The sequence below is a fragment of the Bombyx mori genome, chromosome 12, assembly GCF_030269925.1.
Source record: "Bombyx mori chromosome 12, ASM3026992v2".
Lineage (NCBI taxonomy): Eukaryota > Metazoa > Arthropoda > Insecta > Lepidoptera > Bombycidae > Bombyx > Bombyx mori.
This window is the reverse complement of record NC_085118.1, coordinates 10,609,436-10,631,706: the sequence shown is the minus strand read 5'-3', so window position 1 is coordinate 10,631,706 and position 22,271 is coordinate 10,609,436. Positions and strand designations below refer to the sequence as shown.

At 33.0% G+C, this 22,271-nt stretch overlaps 2 protein-coding genes and 2 long non-coding RNA genes across 5 annotated transcripts; 2 read left to right on the top strand and 2 right to left on the bottom strand.

Moving 5' to 3' along the window:
• Positions 1 to 3: 3 nt before the first annotated feature.
• Positions 4 to 14,071, bottom strand: LOC101735375 (rab3 GTPase-activating protein non-catalytic subunit). 2 transcript variants are annotated; one of them, XR_009974509.1, is made up of 10 exons: positions 13,594 to 14,071; positions 12,594 to 12,805; positions 11,255 to 11,504; positions 10,739 to 10,910; positions 10,430 to 10,579; positions 9,366 to 9,618; positions 5,917 to 8,436; positions 5,058 to 5,255; positions 1,415 to 3,554; positions 4 to 811 (listed from the first exon to the last, which is right to left on the bottom strand). XR_009974509.1 is itself a non-coding variant. In XM_004925533.5 (9 exons), the coding sequence occupies exons 1-9, from the start codon at positions 13,673 to 13,675 to the stop codon at positions 3,381 to 3,383; spliced, it is 4,011 nt and encodes a 1,336-aa protein (XP_004925590.1). In that variant the 5' UTR covers positions 13,676 to 14,051; the 3' UTR covers positions 4 to 3,380. The 2 variants fall into 2 exon arrangements, 1 of the variants encoding a protein (XP_004925590.1); XM_004925533.5 differs by having other exon boundaries at positions 4 to 3,554; positions 13,594 to 14,051.
• A 428-nt stretch (positions 14,072 to 14,499) lies between these two features.
• On the top strand, positions 14,500 to 15,706 carry LOC134199853 (uncharacterized). The gene is made up of 2 exons (XR_009974502.1): positions 14,500 to 14,860; positions 15,353 to 15,706. It is a non-coding gene; the product is annotated as an uncharacterized LOC134199853 (long non-coding RNA).
• Positions 15,707 to 16,764: 1,058 nt separating this feature from the next.
• Positions 16,765 to 19,089, bottom strand: LOC134199852 (uncharacterized). The gene is made up of 2 exons (XR_009974499.1): positions 18,288 to 19,089; positions 16,765 to 18,200 (listed from the first exon to the last, which is right to left on the bottom strand). It is a non-coding gene; the product is annotated as an uncharacterized LOC134199852 (long non-coding RNA).
• Positions 19,090 to 20,212: 1,123 nt separating this feature from the next.
• LOC101741347 (transcription initiation factor TFIID subunit 7) lies at positions 20,213 to 21,948 on the top strand. Its single transcript, XM_004925492.5, has one exon. It carries the CDS (start codon positions 20,358 to 20,360, stop codon positions 21,495 to 21,497), a length of 1,140 nt encoding a protein of 379 aa, XP_004925549.2. The 5' UTR covers positions 20,213 to 20,357; the 3' UTR covers positions 21,498 to 21,948.
• The last annotated feature ends 323 nt before the right edge of the window (positions 21,949 to 22,271 follow it).

Below are 22,271 nucleotides of genomic sequence, written 5' to 3'. Positions count from 1 at the left end.
ATAGAAACGACAAAATACATATATTTAAATAACAAAATAAATTTTTCTTTTACGTCTTCTCCCGAAACCCGTTATTACGTCATTTACGTCAATGGGTACGTTTTTATGAACGTGGAGAAGTGCCAGCCCGGTTAGGCGATCTTCAACCATTGAAGATCTTAGCCACGATTTAATTCTGCGCAACGTAGAGAAAGACCTTTCTGCTGTCGCTAGCCTGACAGGTAGTGTGGCCATAATACATAAAAAAAATATTATATTAGGATACATATTGATGTCACAATTTAAAATAAGATCAGAAATCGATTGCGGTATGTCCTGGCTCTGCTGCCCCTTCATCATCGAAAGCCGATATTCATTTACAATGACAGAAACTTGAGTATTATCTAGTAATAATGTATAGTCGGTAGCTAGTTGTTTCACAGTTTCAATGTCTTCATTACTATATTCGCTTTTTGGCATGAAAACGCATAGCTGAAAGAAATTGAGTACATCAGGAAACAGGCGGTCCTGGAGATCACTTATTATTGAATCTAGAAGAGGGATGTATATAGCTCTGCGGAAATACTCTTCAGTAGATTGAGCAGGTTGAATATTGGTCCTATGTATTTGTTGGTACTATTCTGGGGCATTTAATTTCTACATCTACCTGCTCAGCTACTTCTTTAGCTTCTTCAAAAAGCTGATGAAAGATTACGTCCACATTTTCTCTTTTATTTTGTAACACACTTAAAGTATCATTAATAGCGTTCGTAGCTTTTTTTTAAATCAATTGAGTTCGATTGCAATATTCTGCTTAAAGATACAGTAGTACCTGAGAAATAAAAAGTAAGTAGGTAGTTTTACAGTCCACTGCATTTTCCATAAAGACCTTACTTAAGTTTAGGCCCCTACACGATTTTTTATTACCTAGGTAGGTACTTACGTCAAATATGTAATACCTACTTACTTTAGGTAAGTATAGTGTTAAACAAGCAAAACAACTTCAGGTTCTCTAATATTTTATAGTTTTTAAAAATCTGAAATATACAAATAAAGTAAAAAGTAGTAGGTAGGTAGATTACTATTTACTTGTTGTAAATGCATGCCTGTTAATGAAGCGCAATTTTTTTGTGTCGCGCAACAGTTTGTATCGAAGTTTTCGCTAGGTGCTTTTAAAAACTTTAACGAAGATTATTTTTAAGTTTATGCACGCTATATTCATTCTGTAGGTTGCTCTCTTATTTTATATTTAAAAGCATTAAAATCAATGTGGTCACGACTATACACTTGATTTCATTGTGTGATTTTACGATGGGTCAGTAACCTTATGCTCTTCAATCTCTCTCGTCCGATGTCGTGTCATGATCGTTTTAACTTAATTTGATAGACAAAGAAATATCGTTTCATATTCAGAAAACGATTTTTATATTCTCACCCAGGTTTAAGAGAAATCTGTTGTTTCTGCAGCTAAAATTAAGCTGTTAATTGTTTTCTTCGAAATCAATAATCGCTCTCATCATTATTTACAGTATTAAATAAGTTAATTGTGGTTAATATTGCTGGAAATAAGCCCTTATGTACATTTTATTATTATTATATCCTCATAATAATAATAAAATGAAATGAAAATCCGGAAGCCGGCAACGATATGGTTGTTGTTGTTTTTAAATTCGCCAATAAGCAGGCAAAGAGCGTAGCCTATAGAGCCTAGTCTGTCGTAGTTATATTTTTTTATGTCAATAAAAAGCCGGTGTATCTCTTTTTATTGCTTTTTGGGAGTTTTCATGTCAACTCGATGAATAGCACATTGAGTGAGCGTGAATTTCCGCAGACCTATTATCTTGAAAAAAAAAAAAAAACAGTCACTGCTATGTTAGCCACAGTTTTATTCCAATGCCTCAATAATCATTCACGACATTTAATACACAAAACAATACCCAATTTATATATTATACATCACAATATATAAATATTGAATTGAACAAAAATAAACTAAGAAGTCTGTGAATTATAACCTTTAGCTATTTTTTTTTATTTGTTGTTCAAGTCACAGACATCTCTTTCGTTTGGCAGCATATAGGCTTACTATAAGGCTGTATGAGCTAAGGCCTTTGCCTATCGGCGGATTTAAAAACTATGGCACTCAGTTTTGGGATGTTATCAAATAAGTAATTTATTTTTTTCTAAAACAATGCCAGGTTGAAAGAAATGTTGATACATAAACTAAACAACTTGAAAAAATAAGGCATAGTTTTTCAAGTACAAATAGTTTTGACACAAAGTTGGCCCACTATTGGGCATTGTCCTTTTCAATGCGTTCGTTCCCAAACATTTGCCATCATACAAAGTTATTATATTAATTAATTAATGAGCAATATAAGGAGCAACAATATATTGTGTCCTAATCATTATGTTCAATATGTGGTCCACCTAGGTCCTGGAACCAGCTCGGGGGGGGGGGGGGTCATGACCCCCATGACCCCCCCCCTGGATCCGCCCTTGCCTAGGTCCTGAACCAAGGTCTGAACAATATAATAACCACTTAGGATTCAAAAATTTCAATACTTTTCATAGCAAGTGTATCAAATAAGTAATTTATTTTTTTGTAAAACAATGCCAGGTTGAAAGAAATGTTGATACATAAACTAAACAACTTGAAAAAATAAGGCATAGTTTTTCAAGTACAAATAGTTTTGACACAAAGTTGGCCCACTATTGGGCATTGTCCTTTTCAATGCGTTCGTTCCCAAACATTTGCCATCATACAAAGTTATTATATTAATTAATTAATGAGCAATATAAGGAGCAACAATATATTGTGTCCTAATCATTATGTTCAATATGTGGTCCACCTAGGTCCTGGAACCAGCTCGGGGGGGGGGGGGGGTCATGACCCCCATGACCCCCCCCCCTGGATCCGCCCTTGCCAAGGTCCTGAACCAAGGTCTGAACAATATAATAACCACTTAGGATTCAAAAATTTCAATACTTTTCATAGCAAGTGTCAATGCGGTTCAAAATCCTCTCGTTTCTATCTGTTATGCAACGCAAAGCAAATCTTAAAGAGTTTGTCGCATTCAGTTCGTGCGGCACCCTCACAAAAAGTTTTTTTACTTTGCTATTTTGACGCAAATAGACCAATATTTTTTATTAGTTTATAATTGTCAGACCAATAACAAGTCGTGCGTTTGTTTGTAGTGCTCCATTTTATTCGAATTTTATTTCGATTTATGAGAATAATTAATTAAATGCAAAAAATCTGTTGAATATATGTACATGTACATGCATACTAAATTTATCCTATATTTACAATTTAATCGAAAATTCAACATTATATTTTATAAGATGTCTGATTGGTTTGGGTAAATATTTTTTGCTTATTTTATTTAATTCAGAAATTTTTACAATTTTCTTCTAATAATAATTTCACAGTTTTCTATAATCAGCTCTATTAATTTTATATCCTGAAGATGAGCCGGATCAGGAGATTTTTTGTTTAATTGAAACAGCAACTTTTGGAGTACTAATATTGTGGTGGAAAGTGACGGATGTGCTGGAATTGATGTGTCCAGGACCTGAAAGTAATAACTTTTTTTGAAGTCATGCTGACGAAGACTGTGTAATAGACAAAAGTATGCGATATGAAAGTGATTCTTGATTAGTGTGTAGCAACATAACAAGCTTATATTGGGTTCCCAAATTCTACAGTAGACAATACTATCATGACTAGCTAGCAACTAAACGTTTCCGAACTGCAATATAATTTTTCTGCTACCTACGCCGAAAGTTCGGTTTTCCTCCCGCTGTACAGGGAAGAAAGTGTAACTTTTCCTCCCTGGGTACTAACAAGTGCACATGCGCGTTAGTGTCTACGTCAGCTCTCACGCACCTAACATTCTCCGCCATTGTTGTCCTCGGGTAATTTGCAATATTGTGTTTAGTGTAAAAGTGAAATAAACAAAAGGCAATAAAATTTAGTAGTGAAGTATTAAACAAAGATGAGTTCATCAGACAATTCTTATTCAATTAGTAGTAGTTTATTTAAAAATTAAAGAACAGTTATATTGTTTTTTTATGAGTATAGGGCGCTCTGCCCCTCCCTACCCCCGGCCAGGTACTTCACGAACTTTCGGCCTGGTAGGAGAAAAATAATATGTGTACCGCGGGAATAAAGTAGGGCATCTCATCAATTTTACACTCGGGAGAAAATGTCCTACTTTTCTTGATTCGACTCGATCGCAATTCGACAGCTAATATATTTTGATGGTTCCACGTGTTATATGTTGCATTTTTAAGAGTTCCCCAATCGTTCCCCTCCTAATTTTAACAGACTTGTACCGGTACATTTAAATAAAATCTGTAGAAGTAGAGATTTTCTTACTGTAGTATGCTATCCCATACTCATCTCAATTCGAAATTGATGGGACATTGCTGAAAGTTTTTCGCCGTATTTGTGGTATAACGGTACCACTCTATGGTTTTTTGACAGTAACTCTTTGATATGAGTCGTCTATTATCAAAGGCGGCAATCTGACTTTTGGACAATGATTGGTAAATCAGAAAAACGAATTATTGACTTTGTATTCCATTGGCAGTCACAAAACTCTTCGGAACGACATCTTAGATAAATAACAGGTTAACTATTAACCTTTATTTAATGCAGGTTTTGAACCGTATTCTTTGAAGGAGACGATTATATTCAAATCAATCTGTATTGACATATCAATAAAAATTTTTTGTCCAAATGCACAGATTGCCACCTTTGATAATAGACGACTCATATATGAAGGTAGTCTACATTACCTTTGATAGTTATTAAAATTATGAAAATGATATCGAAGGATGGTATATGCGACATTTTTGCCAATTTACAGGAGAGCCATTTAAAGTTTAAAATTTTGGAAAAAAAATGATAACAAAAAACTTCTTGAGCTATTTGACTGGGGTAAACTTAATTGAAGTTCAATTAAAAATATCGAATTGTTTATGCTAATACCAAATAAAACTACAACTTACAAAGGTAAATGTCGCTTAAACCAAATCGCCTTTCACTCCTCGAATTGAAATAAGTTACTTACAGTATTTTGCAAACGTTTGTAGAGTTGTGGTGGAATACTGACAATCCATTCGGCTTGATTATTAGAATGTTCTAGGCTTCGTTTAAGACGTTGGATCGTAATAGCCAAAATTGGAGCAAGCACTGGCACAGGATTACGGATCGAGTTCATTGTATTTTCTGCTAGTGTATCGTAACCCACGTGATATAAAGCGATTACCTAAGAAATAAAAAAACTTGGCATGACAATTTTCAATTTTCATTAAATTTCAACAATAATTCTCGATGTTAGGCTAGTTAAGTTTTAACAACATTTGAGATTATGAGTACGCACTACGCAGTAGTTAGTCCTCAACTGTTTTGCAATATATTTTATTGATTATTAGGAATCATTTTTTTTACATCTTAAACAGCTATAGCGCATATAGCGCGCATAGGAAAATTAGAACTACTGGGTAAAATATTCGAAAATCTCTCTATTGTTCCCTTCGCTACAGTTGCTGTATGTAATGCAATTGAAACTTTAATCTTAGATCTCAGAGCGCATATTGTCAATCACGTTGCAGTACCTACTTAAAGACGCGCTGAAAACAGATTAACATCACATACTCAATCATATCACTCACTATCAATCATACTCGTAGTTAACAATTATAAAAGATGAAAAATAATATATAATAATAGTTTAAAAAAACTAAAAAAATACGCTTTTATTGTAAAACAGCGAGGGTGCTTTTCAAGATATTATAAAAATAATCTTCTACTTATATCTGTTCATAAAATATTTATAGCTACTGATACCATGCTGATGCATGATGATTTTCTATAAAAGCGTAATTTTTTTTTAGTTTTTTTAAACTATTTTTTTTTTGTAGACAGACCTGCTGCCTCTTTATGAATTCGTCGTCTATGCTCCACAGGTTCGCTAGAATGGAAATTTTTTCAATCCACATTTGACAGTCACCACTATCATATGTTCTGTATGATTCGTGACCATCAGAACAACTTATAGTTTCTACAGATGCTCTTATAAGTTTGGTTAGAAACTTCATTCGTGGATTCCGGAGTTTTTCAGACGGTTTCATATTAATTTCTCTATTCACAACATTACCAGTAAGTGCTTCCAGAATATAATGATAGTCGATGTCGAACAATACATCGAGGGGTTTCGACAATTTGATATTGAAGTGACATTGATAGTACAGAGTGCAAGATACTTGGTAATTTAAAGTTAATATACAATCGTTTACATTCTTTGTGTGTTGTGTTACTTCAACTAAAGAAGGCATACTTTCTTCCCAAATCTTTTCAAATTCCACCTTCTTTTTATTATGACTGTATGACAGTTTCAAACAATTTTGAAAATCATTCAAGTACAATGTTGTTAAACGGAAGAAGTTGATTAAGGTTGTATTGTCGAAACTGATATCTTGTAAGCAAAGAGGGTCTTTTGGCAAACGTCCGACTTTGTTAACTAAACGGCAACTAATTTCAAATATTTGTTTGATGTAGGTTGCCCAAATAATTGAAAACAACCCTAACCGTATATGAATGTCAGATATACTAGAAAGACAGTGAATAACAGCATCAAGAAGCAATGTATTCTTCATACATTTCTGCCATGCCATTGCGTATTCCCAACACATATTGGTAATTATATAATTTGCGGACGTACTGAGAGGGAATTGACGGCGCAGAAGCGAGAGCCATTTAAATATTCTTGTATTTTCGTCAACGGCATAACGATTATTTTCAACAAACAGGAGATCAGTGGTGTTGTCATCATTGTCGTCCTCATCAGTTAGTTCAGAGTTAGCTGCTATCGTTTCCATTAGCTCGTTAGCCACTATCGCCGCAGGAGTCGCTCCCATGCTGCATAGCCACTTGGCAATCAGTTCAGTAATTGATCCCTTTCCCCTTGTATAAATGTATTTTAGGTTGATATTGAAATCATCCATTTCCAGGGAAGGAAGAGAATTGCCATTAAATGTGTCTTTACACATTAATACGATACTGAGTATAGAAATATCTTCAAGTTTTCCAATTAAAATACCCCATTTGGCGTTTTCTTTGGTCACAGATTCCCACACATCGTCGCTTTCAGCATTGTTACTTTCCAAAATCCTACTGATTACTTTACAAGCCATTGCAACTATCATGCTTCGTAAGGGACAAGGCATTTCAACCAAAACGTTCCGGATGTCTTCCCACCAATGAGAAATTTCATTATAAATAATATTAGTAGCGTCTTTTGTGACCGTACACACGTGGTATACGGCCATTGTCCATTTCTCGACTAAGTCAATGGTTATCTCTTCCAAAGACATATTCATGAAATGTGTTATTAAAAGCTTCACAATCTCTTTCGGGTCGATATTGCATTTGTTGACATAACTAGCCAACATTGAAAAGTTTTTTAATTTGAATATTGACGTGAACGTTATTGTGGCTAAGTTATTTAGCTTGTCCACCGAAGCATTGGCCTTTAAGGATATATATTTAGATTTTTCTTCTAAATTAAAACAGGAAATGAATTTTTTATAGGTAGTCATACTTGTATCGGCAAAAGTTACCCGTGCGTGGTGTTTATAATTGTTTTCGTGTGCTAAAACCAGTAATCTTTCCAAAATACAACTGTCATCCTCTAGTAGATGAAACAAACTGTTGTCTTCATTCTGGTTGTCTATTGTTTTTTCCAAACAACTTTCATTTACCTCTAAGCCAAGGAAATTACGCAATTCAGTTGCAAATTCTATTTCATCTCTTTCACAATCGTCATTTATGCACATATAAAATATAGTAAGCAAACCTAGATTGGCAAAATAGTGTTGAGTTTCACGTTGCTGACTGCTCACGGATTCCTCTTTTGTGCTATCCCAGAATATTTGCAAACATGAGATAATAATTGTTGGAGACGTATCATAATTTCTAATGAGCATTTCTAGAAAATGTTTCTTTAATTCTAATGTTTTAATTTCGGATACTTTACTAAATAGCTTTTGCTCATAATCTTCAAAGTTACTTGTATTGTTTTTAATGAGATCACGTAATTCTTTCAAAGTGTTCAAATCTTTCGATCTTTCGGAATGTACACCATCTAATGCGTAAAAAAATGGAATACTGAATTTTTTGAGCTTGCCATCTGGATCTAATAAAACACACTGAAATTCTGGTAAATTTAGTTTTTTTTGGGTATAATTTTTATCAGCTCCAACTAGACCACAAGTATTGTATAAAAGTTGGCCGTTTTTCGTAGCCGTAAAAACGGCTACTCTGTTCCCTCTTTGCATTAGACGAATATCAATTAATCCTTTCTTGGGATTATAGATAATTAAAAAAATTGCCCTTCTTATTTCTTTAACAAAAGATAATTGAGGTTTCTTGTTATCTAATTCAAAAATCTGAAAAAAGAAACCATCATTTTCTGCAATATTTTATGAATATATTTTGTTACAGAAATCATGCGACCGGTGTTTAGAGATCATCTTTATTATTATTATTAGTCTGATAAAAGATTACCAAGGGTCGAATTTTCTGGCAATCAACACTTTTCTTGGTGCTATTTTTTTACAAGGTTCTTTATTAAATATCCATACTCTATACAGTCGCAGAGTACTTATAAGTACTACTAATTGGGAGTAGACTGGACTGAAATTGCGGAGCACAGATCGGCTGTCCGGTAGAGCTTGGGCGCGAGTTCGTAATGTCTAGCTACAGCACTATTCCTCCTCGTACTTTCCAATGATAACATGTTATCATATAGATTTTGTTAAGAATTCGTTAATTTTCTTTAAGCTACTAATACGCCGACCTACATTTTTATTTATTTATTGCGTATATGGGTGAAGAAGCTCACAGACTAATTGATGTTAAGTGGCCACCGAAACTTATTGATAACACGTGAAGGCCGCCATCGATATGGAGAGACAAAATCGAAGTCTCAAGGCTGTTCCTTCCAACTAACTGAAACGCATTACTGCTTCGCGGCAGAAATAGACAGGATGGTGGAACCAACTCACTACCAGTAATTATGCAAGTGTATAAATTCTACGAGTTTGTTATAACAAGAATTTTTATGCCTTCGTCGTGGAAGTTGATCGTGAACATGTGTTGAGTACTTATGTCCCTGGGTGTGGAATTTGAACACCGGGATAGTCGCTCGATAAGACGACAGACCCGGCGTCTTATCCATCCGACCATGGCGACTCCTAGACACTTTCATTGGTTAATATAAAAAGGTATGGTATAAAGATATACTGAACCCATCAAACATATACACTTGTCCTGTTTTTTTTTGGATGTGTTCAATAAAAAGAGATGAAAAACTAACTTGGACGAATGCACACTGTGCGTCTCTGCAACCTTTTATTAGTCTAATTAGATGTCCTCTGTTAACGTCCAGTACGGCGACTCGGCCGAAGCTGTCGACGACCGCAGCCAGGCGGCGGTCCGGCGAGACGGTGACGGAGGTGCCGTGCCTCTGCGCGTCGTGCAGGCCGCTGCGCAGGGACAGGGGCTCCGAACGTATCCGTGGCTCGGCCGCGCTCACACTGCCCTCTGTCGAGGCCCCGCCTAGCCAGCCTCTGCAAAATAAATAATAGTACATTGTAGGACGTTGTTTACACGCGGGTGGAAATTTTAATTTTTAAATAAACTACTACTAATTCAATAAGAACTGTCTGATGAACTTATCTTTGTTTAATACTTCACTATTAAATTTTATTGCCTTTTGTTTATTTCACTTTTACACTAAACACAATATTGCAAATTACCTGAGCACAACAATGGAGGAGAATTTTAGGTGCATGAGAGCAGACGTAGACATTAACGCACATGCGCACTTGTCAGTACCCAGGGAGGAAAAGTTACACTTTGTTACAGTTACCTGTACAGCGGGAGGGAAATCGAACTTTCGGCGTAGGTAGCAGAAATATATTATTACCACACGTTTTTTTAAGTTTAATATATTATGTAAATGTTCTATCAATTAAAAAAGTATTTAATAAATCATTAATTTTAACTTTTTTTAAACAATTTTTTTTTCTTTGTCTTCGCGAGTCGTAGGTATAATTAAAATTACTATTCGAAACGGGTGATTAAACCGAATAAGTAATGTTAATTAAGTTCTTGATACTATTTAGTTAAATTTTTTTTACCTACCTAAGCTGATAGCCTTGAGAGGCTATTTCAGCGAAACCTTAACTAGTAGGTTAGCTCACGGGACTCAAACCTGAGGACGTTGCTAACACGAACCCTAGCAAGAGCCGTGCTTCGCAAAATCTACCACCGGATCGGAAACGCGACCCACTAAGAAGATCCGACGAGAAACTCAGTGGGCTGTGTCTGAGGGTATTTAGTTAAATGAAATACGATATATTTGGTACAATTACTTACGGTAGAGCAGATTTGATTTTATGTGCAACAGCTCTGGCTACATCTTGTAAAGGGGGCGCAGTGCCACCCTCCAGAGCATAATGGAAACCTACATATGGTTTCTGCCCAGCTCCTAATATTAACGTATTCACTGGAGGGACTGAACGGTACCTTGAAAAGATTGAATTTTGTTAATAAGATTAAGATTAAATTTAATATTTAAATTCATTTCATGAACACATTTCCCAAAACATCTATTTTTAAAATTGATTTAATATGAAATTAATTTATCAGTTTTGAATAGGAAAATAAATAGAAACATTTTCTTACCATACATCATAACCACCATATGTTGAAGCTGCTAGTAAATGATCGTAGGCATTTTTTAATTCTAATCCCACAACTGCAGCATCATTTACAACTTCTTGTTCAGTATACAACCATTTCTTTATGCTAATGCTACGATTATCCACACTATAATAGTCTTGAATACCAGCTTGCACTAAACACAACCATGTTCTTTATAGATTGTAATCAAATAGTTTGTTTGTTATGACTTCATGTTATTATTTAATCACAGTAAGACTATTAAAAGCAAATTGCCTTATTTATAGCTCATGAATTAAATATGATGTCTGTGGGCCTGATAACCACTTAACGTCAAACGCGTCGTAAGCTCGCCTGTCCACCTACGTCAATAAAAAAGAACATTATGCTCCACTAATTAAGCAATGTTTAGTTTGATCACTGTTTTGCTTACTTGAGCAATTGTGCATTCCCATTGGAATTATAAAAGATAGTTGTTATTCTAATCGCAATTAACCTTTGCAAGAGATACAAAATTACCTTTTGCTAATTGTGCCTTTGCGTTTCGCAGTGTTGGAAATAGCGTTGCTCCTGATATAATACATTCACAAGTATGAAACAATACATGAACATCATCAGGTAATGTGCCATATGTTCCAGTATGACAAGATATTTTCAATACTGGTTTTTCATCAATTTTTTCAGATAATAATAAATGGCCTGTATTTGTATGGAAAGCAATGTTTCCGTTTTTGAATCCAACTACAATGCAAAACCAGTCCGGGCCATTCTAAAATAAATTAAAAACAGATTAATTTTCTGATGAAAGTTCACTTTTTATATTTGTGATCAGACAGGCCTGAGCTCCATCTAATGATATGTGGGTAAGACAATCCTCCCGTCACAACAAAGTTAATACTTAGAATTTATATACATTTTAATGAATTGTTTTGTTCAATAATCCTGTTTGAAATTACATTCCAAAATTTTACAAAGTATAAAAATTGCTCAGAGATCTTTTGTGAAGAACAAGACATCCGTTGAACAGTCTGGGAACAATTTTTTTTCATCACATAGACAAGTAAACCAGCTCACACCAAATCTGAACACTGCCACCCGGCTTGACACTTGATGTCTGTCTCAATTATAGTTTAATTACGCAAATTCATATTATTTGTGTAGGTTTGACCTATATTATTCCTTCATTGTGGAAGTAATTTGTGAATATGAGCAAAGTAAAGATTTACACTTATACACAGCCTGGCAGTGAGATTTGAAAAGTGGCACAGTTATTACATTTGGCTTAGCCAATAAATAGTGTGTGGTGGTATTCAAGTCTATGGATCCTGAGAGCTTATAAAATTTTATACCACGGTAGGCACTTTGTTTAACACTTACAGGAACCAGCATTACTTGATCTATGTTGTAGTAGAAGATTATTTGCAAGTGTCAAACATACCATTTAAACGTAAAAAGACAGACTGCAAGCTAAGTACTTGGGCAATTTACTTCTGGCTCTTATTATCTGATTATTCACATACAGCTTTAAATTATTATATGAGTCGTCGAGGCTTAAAGGATAAGACGTCTAGTGCATTTGTATCTAGCAATGCACCGGTGTTCGAATCACGCTGGCATATCACCAATTTTTCTAATTAAATTTGTAGTTACCAAATATTCGTATATACATTGTAGATGTCTATAGGCTGCAGGAACTACTCAATATCAAGTGAGCCGTGAGCTTGCCCATCTATCTAAGCAATAAAAAAATATATATATAAACATTATGGTATAAAAAGAGCCCAAGTCTCTACTGTGATCTTTTGTCATTGGACTGTCAGTGTTTTACTAATTTATAAAGTTTAGTTTTTACAGGTACCTGGAAAGAATGATGAGATGGGCAAATTGGCAATACCAATACTGTTGATATATCTGCAGGTAAAGTTCCACTCCAAGATATCAAAAAAGTATTGCTTTGTGTCGAACTAATCCATTGTGTGGTGAGTATACAAAGACGATTGCGATAGCCAACAGCAAGCAAGTTACCACAAGATGATAGAGAAACACAACATTGGGACAACCAATTTTGTTCTGAAATCAAACCATTGATTGAAGTATAATTTAAATTCTAAGAAGGGTATCAACGATATTACTGTAAATATTAAGACGCATGTATAATATTCATCCATCATCAAACATCATCAACAATACGTTTTCATCCACTGCTGGACATAAGCCTCTCCCAAAATGCTTGACAGAACTTAGTCTTGTGTCTGGGAGATTTTGGTACTCATCGCAACATGTGAGTGCGGGCGCTCCACACCCATGATTAGATTTATTCATCACTTAAGAACTTGAACTTTTATAGTCTATCTAAGCTAGATGTATTAGTTGATTATATTCTTCAGACTTCTTTATTACCTACCTTACTTTTTTCTTATTTGATTCGACATTCAAATTGAATCATTCAAAAATTTCAATTGTACACTTGACAAGTTAAAAAGTTAAAAGTTAAAAGTAAAAATGTAAAAAGAAGGTCACAACTCGTAGTAAGAATCCATTGAATTGTTTGATAATGAACACTTCTAAAGAATTGGATATAAATCAAAGGAGTAGTTTTTAACCACTTTAGGGCATTTCTTAGTATGAATGACCATATCATGTTGTAGTTTTATTAGGACTGCTTGTACATATAATTTAGAAGTGAAATTAGTCTGTAAAAGTAGTTAGTGGCAATAAAGAGAACAATAAAAAGAACAATTTCAATACATAAGGTGTAAGGTGATGACGATATCAAGTGCCCTGTAAGACAGGTCTATATAACTATTAGTACTATTACTAATAGTAACTATTTTCTAATAATATGGCTTCATAATTACCTTCATTACTGCTTAAAAACAGTGCTCGTGCTAAACTAGATAAATCACCACAGTCAGCAATTTGTTCTATTTGACAAGACATGATCAATTAATTACATTCTTTGCCACCATTGATACAATCAAGCTGTTGTTATTGTTCTTCGTACATATTTAGTAGGTTCTTATGTTTTTAGTTAATTATTATTAAATTCCACATCATAAGGTTTTAAAAATTGAGAAAAGTAGAGAATTTAATAGGTACGAATTTTAATCTATAAGATGGACATATCACCGTTCCTATTAAAATTAAAGATATTATTTTTATTTTAATGCCTGCCTCTCTCAAATATTAATTAATTTAATTTTTTTTAAGGGATTTTATGACCTGGTAACTGAGACCTTTAAGTCATGTCTTATTTTAATATTTATTCATATTTTTGAAAAATGATATTAAGGAGTGAAATGAAATGAAGATGATTAATTTGAGACATTAATCAACTGGGATGAATGTATAATCCTCGAATTTAATAAGTGTATAATCTATGGTTTAATCTATGCTCTGCATCATGGGAGACTTTTTGGCGGGAACGCGAGGAGTGAAGTTGTGTAGGTGAATGAAGTTAGCCCCTCAAAAAAAATTTTTTTTCCTGTTTTCTACTTATTTTCTATTAATTCGTTTGTTCATCCTTTGTTCTTCATTGTTCACTGTTAATAATTGTTTGTTCCCCATTTATTTATTTTAAAAAAAATATTAAAAATATATCTACAAGTTAGCCCCTCAATTGCAATTTTTAATATTTTTTCGTCCTTAATTACTCGTAAATATTCATTTTCGATTGTTCTTATATAAAATACGTTTGTTCTCTTTCGAAATTACTCATTTTTTGTTTAATTAACTATTTGTATTAGTTGAATAAATGTATACAAAATATGTGTACTGCGCATGCCATAAGTGTATAATCTATGGCGCATGCGTCAACTTTATTGCCTAAACTTTCTACGCGATTTTAATCGTGAAAAAAAAACAATTATAAATCGTGAAGGATCAATTAATTGGTATACAGTTTAATTAAAAAAATTAAAAAATAAATAAATGAAATAATGTGCAATCCAAACTGTTTACCATCCACATTTGATTATCGGGCAGATAGAAAACGAAAATTCACTCATAGTGAACCTCGGCCTGCATTTGTGAAACGGCAAAGACTCACTATTATCAAGGAAATTGAAGAGACTACTAAAAATGAGATGTGTCGTATTATTATACCTTTGCCATCTTGTAGTCAAGGTAGGTGTAACTGTCAATAATTAGTTACACTCACAGATCTCCTAATCAAATAACAATATCAGAAAAAATGAGAATAGTTAGTTAGTTAGTGGAAGTAGCCAAAATGGGCAAGTGGACCTCAGTTCCTATTACATAAGGTACTAGGAAGTTTGTGATAATGAAAATTTATCACAGTGTAATATCACTTACTTACTTTAACAGTGAAGGAAAACATTGTGATGAAACCTGCACACCTAAATGTTCTTAGGATTTTCTTAGGCGTGTAATCCACCAACCAGCACTAGGCCAGCGTGGTGGACTAAGGCCTAAAAACCCTCTCAATGATAGCGAAGGCCAGTGTCCAGGAAGGGGATATATTATATGGGCTGATGATGATGACTAGGAAGTTAAATACTACTACTACTACTACTACTACGACAGTACACATATAATCCTATATATTTACAAACTATAAGTTTGTTGGAAATTGCTAACATTATTTCATATTTCCAGATATCCAGCCACTTGAAAATAGGTGTAGTAATGACAAAACTATCCAAGTAGCTCCAGCACAGGAACACAAAGGCAAGGCAAGTGTGTATTGCCACATCACCCCTTAATATATCTGAAGCAAGTATAAGTAAACAATCAGAACCAGCAAAAAAAAAACTGTTGTTCCCGAGGACAAATTTGACAGTGATGAGTCAAATGCACCAGCAACAGAAGGATCAACTGTTGACTATGAGTTATAGAAGAAGATTAATTCATATATATTTAAATTAATATTAATGAATATTAATTTAAATTATCGTGCAAAATTCGTGGTCAAAACATGTGTATTTTATAAATAAATATTCATTCTCAGTATTAATGTTCTTTTAATCATCGATTGAAAAATTGGTTCTTAATGAATTTAGTTGGAGCTAAATGCTGCTTGGAGCTTAATACTTTCGAATAACATAAACACGTGACTTTAAGCATAAACATATTTTTTAGGTAAATACTTTATTTAGCTTTGCTGGATTTATCCAAGATTTCGACATACCAAAATTTCATACAGGACCGACAGATAGATAGCTATCTGATTGAATACCCTTGTAGAATTGAGCTTCGAAGAAAAGTTTATTCTTATTCTTTATTAGACTTTATTCTAGTTGCAGTATCGGTTAGAGAAGCTTGCACAGCTTCTCTAACCGATACTGCATGGAATAAATAGTCATTATAATTATAAAATATATTTCTGTTTACATCCCATACAATTTTCATAGTTCAAATATGAATTAAACATTTATATTTCCTCAAAATTTCTATTTTTATAATAATGACTGTGACCACCCCATAAATCACAAAATTAAAAATATTAAAGATAACTTATTTTTAAATCATATATTAAAATTATAAACAAAGATAGCGAATTAAAATATTATATTATGCCTATCATTCTTAAATAATTCAGTAATGAATTTTCGCATCGCCGCGCCGTATATAATTAATATGAATAATAGGGTATTGCCCACTGTGCTAAAAAAAACATAAATTATGTTTTTTTGATAGATCTACAAACAAGCAAGTGAGTAATGCTATGTTTCCATAAATAAAAAGGCAAAAAAAATTAAAGCAACATATTATGCACAAGTTCAAATGCATATGTATTGTGCTAAAAGTTAAACTTGCTACTTCTGTGTAGCATCCAGCAACTTTGAAAAAAATAATCAGGTCACTATAATTAGTAGGTATTGATTTTGATTCCGAGTAAGTTGCACAGTTGTTAGATAATGTAGTTTTTTTTTGGAAGAATAACAATTTTCTAATCTTACACAAAAATGTAATGTTAAATATTTAAAAAAAACTTCATACCTATTTTCCTTTTAGGGAGTACAAAATATTGATGTGTACAAAGTGAATGTGATTTAATAAAAATAATATTTCAATTTAAATTATGTTTTATTTAAAAATTATTCTTAACTTACAGGTACAACGGTTACATAACATTAATATTTATTCCTTTTCATATATATAAGCCCATATTTAGCACATTTGTGGAAAACAGAATTAAAATAATAATGACTTGCTAGCCATAGAAGACCAGCATAGAAGTCTTATTAAAATTTGTTCAGTAGTTTTTGAATGAAGAGTGAAAATACTTACAAAAATTCCTATTTATAAGTAAGTATTACTTATTTAATTAAAGAGTTTTGTAGGTGGCAAACTATCTAAAAACTTTCTATTTTCCACCAAGTTGACATCAATTATCCTTCCTGCATATATATTTATTGTATTGTTTTTTTTATAGTCTAACAAGGGGTGATATTACATTTGCAATTTCTGGGAGTTTGTTGAAAAATATATTGCTTGCTTGACTTACAGATAAATCGAAATCATCAGCCAATTGAGAGAATTTTCTATTTAATTTTATTCTCATCAAACATAATATAATATTTTGTTCAGAAACATTTGTATGTTTCTCAATCAAGCCTATTATGAAATATAATTCTTGTGGAAGACCAATATATAAACGTTGTTTATTTTTCACTTTAGATAAAGTTGTTAACACATTCATTTTTTCAACTTTTTCAGTCTTCTTGAGAGCTATAGTCTGAAGTGCACAAGTCTTTGATGGAGTGGAGATATAGAGAGATAACTCATAGTCAACAGTTGATCCTTCTGTTGCTGGTGCATTGACTTTTTGACTCATCACTGTCAAATTTGTCCTCAGGAACAACAGTTTTTTTTTGCTGGTTCTGATTGTTTACTTATTCTTGCTTCAGATATATTAAGGGGTGATGTGGCAATACACACTTGCCTTGCCTTTGTGTTCCTGTGCTGGAGCTACTTGGATAGCTTTGTCATTACTACACCTATTTTCAAGTGGCTGGACATCTGGAAATATGAAATAATGTTAGCAATTTCCAACAAACTTATAGTTTGTAAATATATAGGATTATATGTGTACTGTCGTAGTAGTAGTAGTATTTAACTTCCTAGTCATCATCATCAGCCCATATAATATATCCCCTTGCTGGACACTGGCCTTCGCTATCATTGAGAGGGTTTTTAGGCCTTAGTCCACCACGCTGACTACAAGATGGCAAAGGTATAATAATACGACACATCTCATTTTTAGTAGTCTCTTCAATTTCCTTGATAATAGTGAGTCTTTGCCGTTTCACAAATGCAGGCCGAGGTTCACTATGAGTGAATTTTCGTTTTCTATCTGCCCGACAATTGAATTTGGATGGTAAACAGTTTGGTTTCATTCGATTTCATTTGATGGAGCTCATTATCATGTATTGCATATAATTCTCTATGTCGTTTTCCAGCTAAAACATGAAATAATTTTCCAACAATTTCAATACATAACCTATAAAAAAAATATTAAAATGTTATTTTACTAATGTTAGGAATATAATTTCGACTGTGTCAAAATGTTATTATAATGTATACCTACATTATCTCTTGAAAGATAAATAATGAACATATTTACTTATTTGTTTATATTACATATGTGAACTCTTAACCTATCTTTTTTATACCTTCATAGCGATAGGTATATAGGAGGATGGAAAAAATGTATTTGGTCTAACTTTACGCGAATGCACATTATTTTATTTTTTAATTTTTTTAATTAAACTGTATACCAATTAATTGATCCTTCAGGATTTATAATTGTTTTTTTTTCACGATTAAAATCGCGTAGAAGGTTTAGGCATTATATTTTTTTTTTTAAGAGATTTTATGACCTGGTAACTAAGACCTTTAAGTCATATCTTATTTTACTTTATATTCTTAATTTTATGAAAAATGATAATATGGAGTGAAATGAAATGAAGATGATTAATTTGAGACATTAATCAACTGGGATGAAATTTAATGAAATGAGATGATATGGGATGAAATATAATCGCAGTAAAATGGTGGTCATTTACTGAGATTTTTTCAGTGGACTTTTTGGAGGAACTCGAGAAGTTACGTCCAGCAGCTTTGTTTCATTTTCCCACATTTGTGCACTTTCACAGATATTAAACAGTTAATAAACCACCATTATTACACATTTAAACCTGAAGAAACACTAAATAGACAAAATAAAACAAATCACACAACTTCACTCCTCGCGTTCCCGCCAAAAAGTCTTAGGCATTATAGTTGACGCATGCGCCATAGATTATACACTTATGGCATGCGCAGTACACATATTTTGTATACATTTATTCAACTAATACAAATAGTTAATTAAACAAAAAATGAGTAATTTCGAAAGAGAACAAACGTATTTTATATAAGAACAATCGAAAATGAATATTTACGAGTAATTGAGGACGAAAAAATATTAAAAATTGCAATCGAGGGGCTAACTTGTAGATATATATTTAATATTTTTTTTAAAATAAATAAATGGGGAACAAACAATTATTAACAGTGAACAATCAAGAACAAAGGATGAACAAACGAATTAATAGAAAATAAGTAGAAAACAGGAAAAAAAATTTTTTTTGAGGGGCTAACTTCATTCACCCAAGTTGTGTGATTTGTTTTATCCATAAACCTAAGAGATAGATTTGTTTTATTTATCTATTCCGTGTTTCTTCGGGTTTAAATGTGTAATAATGGTGGTTTATTAACTGTTTAATATCTGTGAAAGTGCACAAATGTGGCAAAATGAAACAAAGCTGCTGGACGTAACTTCTCGGGATCCTCCAAAAAGTCCACTGAAACAATCTTAGTAAATGACCACCATTTTACTGAGATTATATTTCATTCCATTTCATTTCATTTAATTTCATCCCTGTTGATTAATGTCTCAAATTAATCATCTTCATTTCATTTCACTCCATAATATCATTTTTCATAAAAATATGAATATAAATTAAAATAAGACATGACTTAAAGGTCTCAGTTACCAGGTCATAAAATCCTTAAAAAAAAATCTGCATCATTGGAGAGTTTTGGCGGGAACGCGAGGAGTGAAGTTGTGTGATTTGTTTTATCCATAAACCTAAGAGATAGATTTGTTTTATTTATCTATTCAGTGTTTCTTCGGGTTTAAATGTGTAATAATGGTGGTTTATTAACTGTTTAATATCTGTGAAAGTGCACAAATGTGGGAAAATGAAACAAAGCCGCTGGACGTAACTTCTCGGGATCCTCCAAAAAGTCCACTGAAAAATCTTAGTAAATGACCGCCATTTTACTGAGATCTCATATCATCTCATTTATTTCATCTCAGTTGATTAATATCTCAAATTAATCATCTTCATTTCATTTCACTCCATAATATAATTTTTCTTAAAAAGAATATAGGTACATTAAAATAAGACATGACTTAAAGGTCTCAGTTACCAGGTCATAAAATCCCTTATAAAAAAACCACCTATTGTCACTGTCAGTTGTCACTACGTAATTCGTGCACTACCCTAAATAGGTTTCATGTGTTTCAGACTTCAGTGTGCATTACATTGTTATTGTAGCATTTGTAGCTCAAAGCATTCATTGTTTAAATTAATTCAATTAATAACTGAAAATGAATAGAGACAAAAGAGATCCTGATTTTCCAGTTGAGTTAGAATCTCAATTTCTATTGAGACTACCAGAAGAACCGGCCAAAGCTCTCAGAGAAGCCTTACAAACAGGAGAAAATTTCAAAAACAGGTTGACAATACAAATGGATAATGATATGAGAAATGGAGAAGTACGATTAGATCATTGGTTACTTCATGGGAAAGTATACGACTTACCAACTATTGTCGAGTCGCTCAAAACGATTGACAGAAAAAGTGTTTACAAAACCGCAGACATTTGTCAAATAATGATTTGTAAAGATGAAATCGACCCATCGTCCACCGAAGAAGAATCTCCAGCAAAAAACAAAAAAAAAGATTCTTTCAAAGTTGATAAAAAATTCTTGTGGCCTCATGGTATAACTCCGCCAACAAAAAATGTCCGTAAAAGGCGTTTTAGGAAAACTTTAAAAAAGAAATGTGTAGAAGCTCCTGAAATTGAAAAAGAAGTTAAAAGACTTTTAAGAGCCGATAATGAAGCAGTAAGTTTTACATGGGAAGTGATTCAGGAGGAGGATGATCATTCTTCTAAACCAGAAACAGTCAATATTACAAAAACGGAGAAAGCAAAAACAAAGAAAGGACACAATGTAAAAGCAGAAATCGCTAATCAATCATCTTCAAAAGTTGAAGATATATTTGGTGGAGCTTTAAGTGATAGTGATTTAGAAGATGAAAATATCAATGTAGATGTTGAAGACAGTAGAATGTCTTCATATGATGACCAATACTCTGAAGCTTCAGTCCAAGGTTCAGATCGTTTTGCAACACAGTTTAATTCTGACATGTTTTACTACTCACAAATGTTAAACCCTGAACGAGCTGATAATGACACTGCTGAAAAACGAAAAGTTGTAGCTCATAAAAGTGGTCTGCAGTACTCTGTTGATGATTATTTAAAAGCACCAAGTGAAACTGGGGTAAAAATGCAACAGTTGGCAACTGAATTGGAAGAACTGAAACAACGCCGCCAAAGAACGCAACTGGAGATAGCTGGAATGGAAAATATGACTTTAAGACAAAGATTTCAAGAGATACTCCTCACTATCAACAAGGAAATAATTTATAAAGAAATGGAATACCAAAAATTACTTAAACAGTAGTAATTAATGCTTCTTAAATTGTATTATGCATATATTAAACATCCATATTTATTAAACACTAGTGAAACCTTGTTATGTTCGGCTGTGACTATTCATAAATGAATGAAAAGAATTATTGGTTAAGATTACTAGGATGTCAACTGCCATACATTGTTGGTACTTTATAAAACAAACATAAATTGCAATAACCACATTTGATGCATCAATTATGAAAATAGGTTAATATCATATTAGCAATAAAATAATGAAACTGTAGCAAACCTATCACAATATTATTAAAATGAATTGTAAATATAAAGTAAGATAAATTCTATATCAATTCATGTTAATTTACGAATTTTAAATATAATTTCAAATAATTTTTAAAAGACCAGTACTCAGTGTATACTGTGATTTTCATTTGATGTAACATAAATAATAATAAACTTTGAATGGTCAACTTTAAAAAAAATGGTTTTACTGTCACATCACTGGTTCTCCTGCCTTGGCTACTATTTGCAAGGTATAAATTACATAAATATTTAGGTTTAATCTGAGAGTTATACGCTCCCATTATGACTGATTCTGTGCTTTTTGAATCACTTAGAAATTCCACTTCAGGAGATTCCATAAGTTCGATTGTTCGCATGGCTAACTCTAATAATCTGCTGTACCTGGTGAAGAAATCCAGCAAGGATGCTGGTCTCGATTTTTTCTAAAACGGTGGCAAGCCAATAGTCAACGATTTTGGAGTGACTGTCGAGGCCTTGTGCATTTCTATTGAGGATGCGAGTG